This window comes from Anarrhichthys ocellatus, unplaced genomic scaffold (assembly GCF_004355925.1).
Source record: "Anarrhichthys ocellatus isolate YVR2014 unplaced genomic scaffold, GSC_Weel_1.0 scaffold80, whole genome shotgun sequence".
Lineage (NCBI taxonomy): Eukaryota > Metazoa > Chordata > Actinopteri > Perciformes > Anarhichadidae > Anarrhichthys > Anarrhichthys ocellatus.
Genome location: NW_022280110.1, coordinates 1,489,160 through 1,502,424, shown reverse-complemented (window position 1 = coordinate 1,502,424; position 13,265 = coordinate 1,489,160). Strand labels below are relative to the sequence as shown.

The 13,265-nt window shown below is 40.7% G+C and overlaps 1 protein-coding gene across 2 annotated transcripts; it reads left to right on the top strand.

The window, feature by feature from the left end:
- Positions 1-724: 724 nt before the first annotated feature.
- On the top strand, positions 725-8,344 carry LOC116398268 (nuclear receptor coactivator 5). Of its 2 annotated transcripts, none has more exons than XM_031874405.1 (9): positions 725-903; positions 1,097-1,183; positions 1,679-1,752; positions 2,055-2,178; positions 4,184-4,383; positions 6,561-6,839; positions 6,992-7,096; positions 7,466-7,711; positions 7,929-8,344. In XM_031874405.1, exons 1-9 carry the CDS (start codon positions 836-838, stop codon positions 7,964-7,966), a joined length of 1,221 nt encoding a protein of 406 aa, XP_031730265.1. In that variant the 5' UTR covers positions 725-835; the 3' UTR covers positions 7,967-8,344. The 2 variants fall into 2 exon arrangements, with proteins under 2 accessions (XP_031730265.1, XP_031730264.1); XM_031874404.1 differs by having other exon boundaries at positions 6,992-7,150.
- Positions 8,345-13,265: the final 4,921 nt, after the last annotated feature.

The window sequence follows — 13,265 nt, the reverse complement described above, 5'->3', positions numbered from 1 at the left end:
TGCTGTTCATAGCATAGGTGAAACTTGAACACGAGATGGTGTAAGAGAAATTAAGGTTGTTTTGTCGCACTATTTTTTAAACCATTGAGTGTAAAGACCCAGCAATAATCCCCTGATTGCCTCATACGGGAATTGCATATGTTTCCTGTGCTGGACTATTGTTTCATTGTCAGTGCTATAAACCTGCAAGAGGATGGTACACATAGGTACACAGGTATTGTAAAAAAATATAAAGATAAAAGTCTGCTGCTGGAATCGAGCTTGCACCCAATGTCTAATCATAATGACCAAAACCTTACACAAAATCACAGGGGACAGGAGCAACAACCAGAGAATGACATAGAGTTTAAAAAAAAGTCAGGTCTGATATAAGTGACCTATGATTATATATACGATAATGTGCTGAACAGCTCCAACATAAACGATATTTTGTTTCACTCCAACTGTTTATGGGCCGCAGTGGACATCTCACAGACACTCCATTTCAAAACCTCAGCTAATAAAATCATAAAACGAAATAATTTTTTAGAGATATGCATTGGGTATAACTCTTTAAAGGCAAATACAGATGGGTGACATATGTGGACTGATGGCTTTGAGAAAACTAGCAGCAACAGGGAAGGATCAAAACATGATATATCTAAAAAACGTGCTGGTCCAGTAGGTGGCGGTAATACTGTAAACTGTAAACACCAGAAGAAGAGCTGCTCCCCCTCCTCCCACTACAGGGAGGGCTGTAGTAGAACACTGGTGGAGTAACGCCAAGCAGCGTTTTATCCTCACTCTGTCGGTAAAGGCGCAGGTTTATTTGGGCAACATTGCAGTGCAGATAAAAATGTCGTTGTGGGCGAAGTCGTCTGCAGCTGCCCGGCGGCCACCAGCTAACGCGAACCCAAACGGAAGGTAAGCCCCAATGGTAGCACGTTTAGCATTAGCAGCGGACATGCTAGGTGGTAGCAGCAGCAGCAGTGGAAAACAAAACAGTGTGGGTTTCTACAAACTTGACACCTGCCTCCTCCACCACCAGTCAACGGTAGTACACGTGAGTTGTATTTGATACGGTGCACTTAAAAACCTCTTCCTGTGTGTTGTGCAGTGGTCAACAGCTGCGTCTGTTTCGGAGAGGAGCGCCTTACCCCACCAGAGAGGAGAGGAGCGAGGAGCTCAAGGATGTCCTAGACAGGTGACGTTTACCAGCCTTCTACGAATCACCGACATTCATCTGTCAGCCACCACTGGACAGCTGTAGTAGGAGATCCATCTGGGCCCCTCTCATTCTTAAATATTTCCATTTGTAATAATGGACAAGGAATGTGTTGTGGCACACAGAAAAAAAAAAAAACATGCATCACAACTGGTGTGGACTGGCAGTGGCTTTCTGTAACTGCTGCCAGCTGAAGTGAATGGCTCTTGTTTATTGTTGCATCAGTTAGGCTGGGACAGCTGACACCTGATTTTCAGTCAACATGGTTTAACCTAAATATTTCAGCAACTTACAGCAGAATGTTTGGATATGGATTCATAATTTCAGAAACTCCATTTTGGGTCTTTTATAACAGCTTCAATCATATCATGTCATGTCATCACATACAGTGACCTAGTAAACAGCAGGCATAGAAAGGCCTTCCTCCTTAAAATGTAACTGAAAGATGCTCCTGTTTCACCGCCTTTCTTTCAGCTACGAAGAACTGGAGCAAATTCAAAACTACAGCGGAAGTGTGAAGTACGAGGCGTACAAGCATCAGCCAAACGGTGAGAAGGTTTCTCTATATTGATCACTAAAAGCACAGTAACCACTTTGCACCAGTCTCCATATGAAAATCCATGCTATGTAATTGTGTTGCTGCAGCTTTAATGAAGTAAAACTGCATTTCATCAGCATTCCCCATTGGTAAATATCACATCTTATGTTATGGTCATATGTGTAGGCCATTTCAATGACCTTGCTTACTGTTTTTAAATGAACCAAACATCTGCTCTCATTTCTCTACCTTCAAATTCCCATTTCTCTTTTATCCTCTAATCTCTCCGTCTCCCTTTACCCACCCCACCAGCCAAGCCAGACGGCTGCACTCCAGCAGACCGACGTAAAGCCCTGTATCAGAAGTTCTACAGACAGGTGCAGGAGGAGAGGAAGCCCGCCGACTGTGTGGTCCTCTCTGTCACCAACCGGTGCCTGTGAGTACTCATCATTCAAATTTAAACAACAAGCAGTCCAGGTAGAAGTTCGCTTGTACATGCAGGGTTTGTACTTGACTGCTGTTTTCATTACTTTCATATAAAAGTATTGTTCCTGTTTTACTTGCTGCACACACTCCATATTCCCTTTCGTACCTGGGCCACTGAGAATCAGTGGATTGTACGTCGGATGTCGGAGGTGTCGATAGCCGAATCCACACCCTTGAATACATGCGTATTGTAATTGTATTGATATTTATTTCTCCAACAGTGTCAAGCACACGCGCCGTTCCACCAACGCTTTCTATCCACTGTACAGTAGATGTATGTGTAATATGACTTGGATCACACATTCTGTTAAAAGGGTACTACTGTTGCATACTAGCGACATGCTACACACACAGGTCAACATGTGTGCTAATGGTTCAGCAGTGGATGTTGCACTGAGCTCAATAATGAAGTCCGGTAATTTGATCCACCTTCATCCCCCTTAGATGCAAAACGAGCGCTGCTCTGTAGGGTTACTGTTGCATCCTATGTACAAATGATGGTAGAAGTGCATAAAACATTTACGCTCACGACACAATGCAACATCAAAAATAAAGTCATGCAAGACACTCTCTCACACACACACACACACACACACACACACAAATGGCAACTTTGAAGCTATACCACAGTTGGCAGCTGCGTCTGCATCTATGGAGTGACACGGTCGCAGTAGCAAACCAACAGCGCTAACTCTGCTATGCTACTAATCATGAGACCTAGTTTGGATATCAGCAGGCTGTCCAGCACATATTACCGTAACATTGTAATTGCTTTTCTTTTAAAAACGTGTAGAGTTTTGATTCTAATGTCACAGTAGGACAGATGTGGATGTTGTCGTTCACTTTGTGTTCTGGTTGCAGCACACATTTTGCATAGTGCATTCATTCAAATGCCTCTTTACCACCTTAGCTAATGACTTTATAGCCAGTTTCACATGCCATAAGGACGTATGAAAATATATTGCTGCTGGTTTGAATAGTAAACACCAAACCTCTGTAGGGTTTAAAAGGTGGCTCTGGCAGCTGCAGTCAGCTTGGATGCTTTGCATTAACATTGAATTCTAATGAGGCCTCAGTTTCCCTGTGGGGGGGGGATAACAAGTATCACAATGGCCATGAAAACATCTGAAACCACTCCTGCAACATCAAACTCTCTTCCTCTGTCACGTACACTGTGGACAGACAAACTGCTAATGTGATGGCGGTAAGCAGATGCTGTTTATTTTTTGTTCACCCAGTTCTTCCAAAAGCTGCTTTGTCCTGCTTCTATGTCGGTGGATGTCCTCCTACGTCTACCAGAGTTGGTATCGCTGCCTCTTCCAACACATTTCACATTGCACGGTCACTGAATTTTGGAGCGTACATTTGGGAATGAAGCCCGTGCTCCATTTTTCACGGGGACTAACATGAAAGCATAACATTTACCATTGGCGCTTTACAAAGGTGTAGCCTACATGCCTCCAAACTCAGCCACATGCAGACAATCATCCACAGCTGTTTCAAACGCCAGCATTCAACAGAGTGTGCTCTCAAAAGTGCAAACTGCCAGTAGCCGCTACAGCGGTTGTTTTTTTTTTTGTGTTGGTCCTTCCTTGGACAGAAGGACCGCCATTCTTTGCAAATTCACACAAGTCTTCCATATGAGTAAGACTCTCTGTTTTACTCGATATGCTACCTAAACACATACTGCTACAACACTAAATACTTCCACGAGAGAGCCAAAAACCTGTGTTTTGGTGCCACACAAAGCTCCACATAACGCTACACTTGTCTAATTGAAGATCCATATAAACAGATTTCACCACACAAGAGGAATGATGACCTTTCTTCACCTTATACATCAAGAAATAACCCTCTGTTCCTCTCAGATATACCATTTAGGTTCCTCTACATGCCAGCGGAGTCCCTTAATACAGACATGTCAATTTAACAAAGTGTTTCTCTTCCTCTCAAAGGGATTACCCCAAATCGCTAAGCCAGTGCTTGCAGGAGCGTGGCCTGTCAGTGGAAATGCTCTACCTTCAGGCGGAATCGGGCCTGACCCGAGCTCTGCAGGACGTCCGAGCAGACGGCTCCCCGTTATGTATTCTGGTGGAGCAGACAAACGTAGTTCTGTCCTCCTGCACTGTTATCATATTCTCAGAATCCCTCAAAAGTAAGTCCCTGCCCCCTCATTCCTTGAAGCTTAGCCAAGCCACCTCAGTGACCTCCTCCCCCTTTTCAACCAATGGTCTATTGCAGCTTACGTTTTACTTGGATTCCACCAAAAAAAAAAATCTTAAATATAGATTTCACAAGAAATGCTCCCATTAAAACACCAACAAGTAGATTTCTAAAGCTACAATTCTGCACTCGACTGAAAAAGACAATCTCTGAGTCCATCAACTATTCACATTATTCATTCAGTATATACATCAATGGCTCGTCATCGACCGGCTGCCACTGTAATACACTTTGACATTACATGACAGCTCACACTTAACAAACTGAAAGAAGCCCAAAAGTAGCAAAGTAGCGATGTAAAAGGGTTAGTTCCACGTTTTGACACTACTCTCATATCTGTCTGGATATGAAGCTACCAGCGCCTCCAAAGCCCACTGATTAACACTTTGGATCCTGTTTGTTTTTATCTTCACATAAACCTCAACACGGCCAGAACAAAGTGTAAAAACGACTCATGGGGATTTTACAGGGCAGCGTTCATACGCGTTCTGGAAAACCCAGGCTAGCTGTTTCCATTTTATGCTAAGTTAAGCTAACTGGCAGCTAGCTGTAGCTTCACATGGACTGTACAGGCATGAGAGTGGTATTAAAAGTGAACAAGCAAACTTCCCAAAATGTCAAACTATTCCTTTTTTTTTTTTTTTTTTTTTTTAAAGGAAAACTCTGGACTTTGGATATATTTTCAAAGCTTGGGCCATCGGCTTTATTAAGATTGTCTATATATATATGTCTCTATATATATATGTCTCTATATATATATGTCTCTATATATATATACACACACACACACCATGAGCTGCATACAACTGATCAACACATAGCTGGCTACAACAATTTCTATATTTATAATGAAAATGATTTAATCATGGGGAAATACACGTCACTGATTCATTAATGTGATTTAGATGCCCCACAAAAACATTTTAAATAGCACACCATGCACAAACAAATATGCGTTATATACAAGAACATCAAAACTGTGCAAAGGAAAGTTATTATTCCATGATAATGCTTATTTCTGTGTAGTTTACAAAAAGGAAGCCAAAATACATTCTACACAACAAAAACAAAATCTTAAAGCAAATATAATAAAGGAATTATTTATTGCACCGGATAATTTAAATACACAAATCATCTCAAGTTTTACTGTCTCATGTCTAAATGCATGAGGGGAAAAAAATAAATAAGTGTCCCAATCAAGTATTTTAAGTCCAGGAACATAATGCAGCCAGAAATAAAGTTACTGATTACCTTCACACAAATGGCATCAAAGCCACTCCTCTCCCAACAAACCACAACTTGCATACCTATTCTAAAGTGCTTACTACCAAAAGTACTAATTTATCAGTTGTATTTGCTGACCATAATGTCACAAAATGACAAATTTGCTATATTATCTGAGTGACCAGTGAGAACTAGGGCTGTGCCAAATACCATATTTGGGGCTTCGAAGCTTCAGCGAGGAATAACCGACGATATTCGAAGCTTCGACGGGTGCGTTAAACGACAAGACACGCAGTCGGACTTTTCTCAAACCTGCGCTCATTATTTACTTAATTTGTACTTTACTTTTATATATACAGTGGGTACGGAAAGTATTCAGACCCCTTTACATTTTTCACTCTGTTTCATTGCAGCCATTTGCTAAAATCAAAAAAGTTCATTTTATTTCTCATTAATGTACACTCAGCACCCCATCTTGACAGAAAAAAACGGAAATGTAGAAATTTTTGCAAATTTATTAAAAAAGAAAAACTGAAATATCACATGGTCATAAGTATTCAGGCACGTACCAAACAGTGCTACCCGTTTGGGGATAACTCATAATAATTCATGTTGATGAATAATGTGGAATTACTATTCCTTATTTCATATGCTGATTGGGATTTTTGGGGGTAATGCATATGCTTTATATGAAAATAAAACCTGATGCATCAAATACTGATTTGGACATCGATCACCATGGCAACGGTCGAAGCTTCGAAGCGTTTAGGTCAGCCTTAGTTTGAGACCAGTTGATTTCTACCGTTTTGTCTGTCTTACGTCTCCCCTGTCTTCCCCTTCAGTCTCCTGACACCTCACCACTAACATTTCAACCCCCCCCCCCAGTCCATCGCAACATGCCCAAAGACCAGGCCATGGACTTTGTTGCAGCCGAGTACAGTCGCAGGCGCGTCAAAGAGCGCAAGCCGAAGGACCCCGCTGACAGTGCAGCCCAGGCGTCGCAGCTGCTGGATGACTTTCTGGAACGGGAAAAGATGGAGCGCCACGCGGTTCCCTCCGAAACCCGCCAGCTCGTCTTGCTGCTAGCTGACGGGGTGCATCTCTACCCCGAGGAGCTGGAAACCATCTCGGAGTATGTCCGTTGCCGGCAGGAGCACACACAAGGTAGTTAAACTGTAGTACCTCGAAGAGCTGGGACTGGTGCTGTGTCCGTCTCACTGATTGCACCTTTAACTAATTATCTGTCTGTTCTTTCTCTTTCGGTCCTACGTTTTCCTGTCTGTGGTTCTTTCATTTTTGACTTTTCTGTCTTCCAGCATCCAACACCGAGGGACAGAGGGGGAACATGTTACCTCCAGGACTGGGGAAACCGCCTCCTCTGCTGCCGACGCCACCCGGGCCCCCTCAACCTCAGTCTGCAGGTGGGCCCCTGATGGATCACCCCCTGGCACCGGCTCCTCTCTTGCCTTCACCAGGTTAGACTGCATAGTCTTGCAGTATAATTGTTGCTGGTTATCCGGTAAAAGGCATTAGTCGGATCACATTTCTGCAACAGCACATATGCAGTTTCACTATCTATTTTTTAAGTTTTGAGAGTCTCTGATCTAGAACAACAAGAAAAGGACTTGATGAGCAAATTGAAGTCTTGAGTTGTCAGTGCAGTGTTTAAATGGACTACATCGTCATGAGATGTTTCTAACATACACATAACTTCTCATCCTTTCATCTGCAGTGTCTACAATGTAGATGTGGTACGTCCTATCATAATGTCTCTCTTTCTTTATTTTAAGGTTCTTATCCCAAAACCAAACCTCCTCCTCTCCTGTCCTTGCATCGGCCTTCTGGTCCATCGTTAGGGGCCTCATCTTCTCGAGGCCCCCAGTCCTCACACAGCCTCTACGGTGCCCCCCCCGTGTCTCGTGGGCCGTTACTCCATCACCTTCCTCTATACCACCCAGGCCCCAGGGGCCCTCTCCTAGGTAGAGGAGCCCCGCCTTCTCTAAAGAGTGCCCGCCCTCCACTTCTCGCTTCTCCAGGTGGGTCACTTCAACTTTTTTTTCATTCACCTTTGTCTTGATATGGATTTCTCTTTTGTCCTTTTTAATATGAAGTATATAGGTTGCGCATGTATATTAAAAAAAAAAAAAAAAAACTGAACTAAAACCAAATACTGGGTTTAAAAACACAATGAACATCAACTTAACCTTATTGTGTAACCCTGTTTTTTCTTTTCTCCTGTCTCCCTTTGAACAGTTGCCCTTCTTCCACGACCGAGTGGCCCCCGACACTAAAAAAAATACCAGACATCCACTCAAACACACACACACACTGTTACACATGCAGGCTACAAGTGCCAAAAGTGTTTTGAACATTTCATCTAACTCTAGAACAGAAGACTTGTGGAGCCTGCATCAGTCACTTTTTCTTTATTTTTCTTCTGTTATAAAAGTGACTGTTTGGTGAAAAAGATGGTAGTTAATGTGAAATAATATCATTGTGGACGGAGTTTAAGGATGACATGGAGTATTCTCATGACTGATCATTTTAAGTATCTTTTCCAAAATCCCTCTTTCATTATTGTTCTTCCTTTTTCTTTATAATGTACTGTGCTTTTCACACAGTCATCTCATTTCAAAAAAAATTAAATAATAAAAAAAACATGTTCCATACTTCGAGTTTTCCGTTTAAGATTTGTTAATGCAGGTTCAGGCTCTAGTGACGCGCTGCACAGGATGAACATTGTACATCGGACTTAACTAGCTGAATGCACAAAAGATCCTGGCCACCAATGGACAGCTGGCTAATGGGACCTTTTATTTTTCTGTACGTAATGAATATAGCGAGTAGCCTACCTGTGTTTCAAGGAGTTCGCCAAGATTATCTTGAGTTGAAAATTTAAACAACCAATTAAAAGTCTGCTTTTACAAGCTGTATTCTTGGCTCACACTTTATTTTGTTTGTCTCAATTTTTTTTAATGTCATAAGTAGAATAAATCAGTCTGAAGGAGTTGGTGTTGTGATTGACGTTCTAAATTTGCATGTACAACTTCTGCCACAACAAAATCAATGAATCTTCCATCATTGATCGGTCAGTTTCACTCTTCTTGTGCGTTCCCTTAGAACGCCTTTCATGCTTCGTTCACGTTAGAGTAGTGACGCTAAGAACGACTAACGTGCACCCTGGCAGAAAGAGAACAACCTCTGGACTGTTCGCAGGCTTTGCTGCGACATCCAGAAGAGCAAAGGACCATCTTGCGTCGTAAGAGGTCGCTTGTAATGTTTGCTAGTGTAACCTAAAGTTCTATGAATCTCTTTATATTATGTCACAGATTTATGAAAATCCAAGTGAACAAATATTGTTAATTTTACAAAACATGTTAACACAGAAAATAACTAAAGGATAGCTATTCAGTTAAAAAAATGAGATCTTGTGCCGTTTGTTTTTATAACTTTTGACCCATTGCCAGAAACCGCAGATTAACCGCAGACATATTCATTTGCAACACTGCCGTATTTTTCTAGTTCAGATAAGGCAGCAATCCTTTTATGAAGTCGTCTCCCCGTCACTGTATACCAGTAACATGTCACAGCTGCTGTAACGTGTACTTGTGTGTGTGTGTTACCTCGGCTGTGAGAAATCTTTTAAAATATGTGACTGTTGAAAAGTGATGATGTTTCGTTGTGTGGAAAACATTGACGGGTTAAAGATTACAGATTACACACCAGCAAGAAGTCGTTTGTTTCTTTTCATCTGCTCAACATTGTCTTCTGTGTTGTAATTAATGTTTGAAACCTGTCGTCTTTTAAAAAAAATATATATATATATATTTTTTTATATACACAGTATAAATTGTAATGTTCAACAAGTTTGTGCTGTGGACTAGTTTTCTTTGATGTGCTTTATTATATTAAATATTCAACAGGTATGGAGACGTCTACAAGTGTTTCTTCTTTGGTTCAAGAAAGAAATAAAAGTGACCTTTATTAAGTATACACTCCCTTTATCAGTACTGACTGATGTACCATTTTATTGAATCACAGAGAATGTTATGTTATTTTATTATTAAGCAAAAGATAGTCTTGAATCTCGATGTGAAAAGTCTGTACAGTTTAGTCAAAGTTAGCTGGGAATAAATTGCATATTCCACCTTCGCATTAATATTTTAGAAGAGACCCTTCGGGTAACATATGGCCTTGAGTCTGAGTCAAAAGGCCGACATTTATTTTTTAACATTAGTGCTTTACAGTTGGGAGCTACTTGGGGTTTCTTTTCTTGCTCAAGGACACTTGGACATGTAGACATGGAGCCGGAGTTCGAGCTGCAAACTAAGCGGTGAATGAACATTATGCAGAACAGCATAGTGTTCACTCCTCCTCCTGGTAGAGTTTATCAGCTTTGTCTATTATCTGACTCCTGGCAGAATACAGCAATGTAGTATTTAAGTGGCATGGACGTATTTATGTATCCTTCCCCTCATTGGCGCTGTTCAGTAACCTAGCTTCAGATTTGTTTGACATTCTCCTTTGACTTTATGTTCAAGTTAACAAACCAGCATTTGGGCCCGATTATATACGGAGGATCTTCATCTCATTCAGCTGTTGCAACGTTGGCTTTGTCATAATGGAGGGTGAATAGAGGAGGAGACAGACAGTAAATACTTTTGCTTCAATGGTTGTGTACAGGGCAACATGGGTGAGGATTCAGTCTCAATGTCACAATATGAACCCAACTATTCTTGCTTGCAGTAATCAAACCCTCCTTTTCAGAGATTCCTTCCTCATTCACTTCAGTGATGGAGGACAAAATTCACAAGCCGTGTTTTCTGAAGCTACTGATATGGGTCTTCTGCAGTCTGAGCTCTCAAATAAAATGAGTTTCCTCCAAAGTTAGGTCTTTTGAGTAAGAAATTCCCTCCTTGTGTCACTATATCTGTACTGCAGCTCAGCAAAGAAGCACTGTCTGTGAACACAAAGGGAGTTGAATGGCAGTTCTGGAAAGTTCTCAAGAAATACAAGGGCTTGTGGGGGAGGGAGAAGGAGCTTTACTGGGAAATATGTGAGGTCATTCAATTTCAAGTAAGAATGGTAAAGGTGTATGTTGTCCCTCTCTAATTGGTTAAACACAGCTAGCAATCAAGGAGACTGAAGGAAATGCCAATCAAGCACATACTTACACGGTCCTAAGAAGGGGTCTAATTCGGCACAATAAGTGAGAACACCTGCGTTGGTATAGTGTGTGGGGCTTTTACTTTATATCTTCAGAAACAGTGGTGACGTCAAGGATATACGTCCATATTGTATGCAGTAAATGAGAATACCATACTATTTGGTATACCAGAAAAAGATTTAGTGTGTTCAAATACATAGTATGTCAAATGCAGAAGGCCAAAAATGCCAGGATGTCCGATTGGTACCTCAGGTTACATTTTGCAATATGCCAGCCAGCATATTTTCTGGTTATTCTGACCCACAATCCTCTGCACAGCAGAAGATGCGTCACATCGACTGAGCATATGACAGGCTGATGAAAGTTCACTGATAGAAACTACAATGACAGACGAAAGTTATGCAATGTTATGACATAGTATATCCCAATGCTATGCTATGCCCTGCCCCTTTCTGCTACTCAGAGCTGTCAGATTTTTACCATGGAGCCCACACTGTCACTATCCGCACATCCTGATCTAATTTTTGGGAAAACGAAAAATCAATTTCAAAGAGAAGCAGACAGAAGCATCTACATTATTTGTATATCCAGGATATATCCAGGATGTCAAAGCAGTGAAATCAGTGTAAAAAGATAAAAAATAGAAGCGAACGCCCACAGATCGCAGTTTAAAAGTGAACCACCACATCACCTGCAGATCAAGACAGAAGACAATTAAATAAAGAAACAGCACTGTTCCTGTAAAGCCAGGTAATTCTTTATTCACTGTTGCAATAATTAAAATGCAAACGCAGCTTGTGTATGCATTCAGTAAACCTAGTTAGCGTAGCATAGAAATGCTAATGCTAGTTAACAATGTGCTAACGTACTCTGCTAATGTTAGCTCCACAGGTTTTTACGTAAGAACGTCTCGCTTTAAAAACACATATCTCCCTCCAACCTCTACGGGTAACGAGTATCACTATAACACATCGTTTAACCACGACTAGCTCAAAATCCACAAAATCAAAGACTGATCAAACTGAGGAGAATCAGAGACATTTCAAACAAGTACACACACTCTTTGACCAGCTTTAATCAAGCAAAAGAAGTGAAAACACCTTTATGGAAGTAGCACATCTGCACAGTGCACATCAGAGGTTTCGGGTATCTAAGCATACTTCATCTCTTGTAACTTAGATTTTAGTTTAATTAATAAGAGTTTCTTTTGTAACACAGTGAAGCCAGGTACCCCCTGCTCTCATGGGATGGATAAATACACTGTGTGCAGTGACAATCAGTTTAAGCAGAGAGTGAATTGTAAAAACAGGCACAAATAAGCCTCAATGGTGACGTTATGAATTGTATACTCTAGATGGCGACGTACACCTGCTCTTTTACAGACATACGCCACAAGGACAACATTTCAACAGTGAACATGTAGAAATGGTTTGTACAGAAAAATAAAGTTTTTAATTCCAAGTCCTCAGCTTATCATGTTTGTTATTAGTCTTATTGTAATTCTTGCTCCTAATATTGACAAAGACTGAATTCCTAAGACTTGACTGGAGTGAGCAGGGTTACTTATTATACAAAAATACACTCTCCTTTATAGGCTTACTTATATTATAATGTTTTATACATGGAAATATACACTGCAAATGTGCTTATGGTTATGATATATTTAAGTCAGCAACAATGTTTTACTTGCTGTATGTGCTTAACACACGCAGAAGCAGGTTATTCCTTGTATTTTTATTAGGCTATTTAGCATATCACTTTCAGATAATCTATTTAATCTAATAGTTCCATTAGTTTTTTAGACAATTTCTTCATTTTTTTACCATATGCCATATGCATGCAAAATATGTGTGAGGGAAACCATGTCTCTTCTCTAGTCCCCACTCTTATCTGAGTTACAATCTTTCAAATCAAGTATATGCAAAAATTAAGGTTCATTAAAAATATGCATGAATAATTTATAACTATTTATAATTTTATTTTGCCTATTTTGGTCTAGTCTGTAAATTCTAACGAGCATCCTGTAAAACTAAAGTTAGCCATGTCTGTATAAAACTCTGAAACTGTGTTCCATAGCTACTTTAATTTTTTTAAATGTATTGTGGTGAATTATTGTTGATAGAGTTTACGTTTGTACTATTTTCCGGTGTTTTCTGCATGAAGGCGATTAACAACTTCTTTGAAAACTGCTTTAAAAATAAAGTTTTATAAATATTATGGCGAAGTAAAAGTGGGAGTCAAAGACACAAACACACAGAGGGTGAATATATATGTCTGATATTTTCTTCTTGTTGGTTCCTCCTCCTCTCATCCAGCTGTGGGCGCACTGCTGCGAGGAGCCCATCAACTCAGGAAGTAATGGACAACTGTCTCCACCTCATTACACCAGCCTACACACCCACACCCCCCCCCCCCCCCCCCCC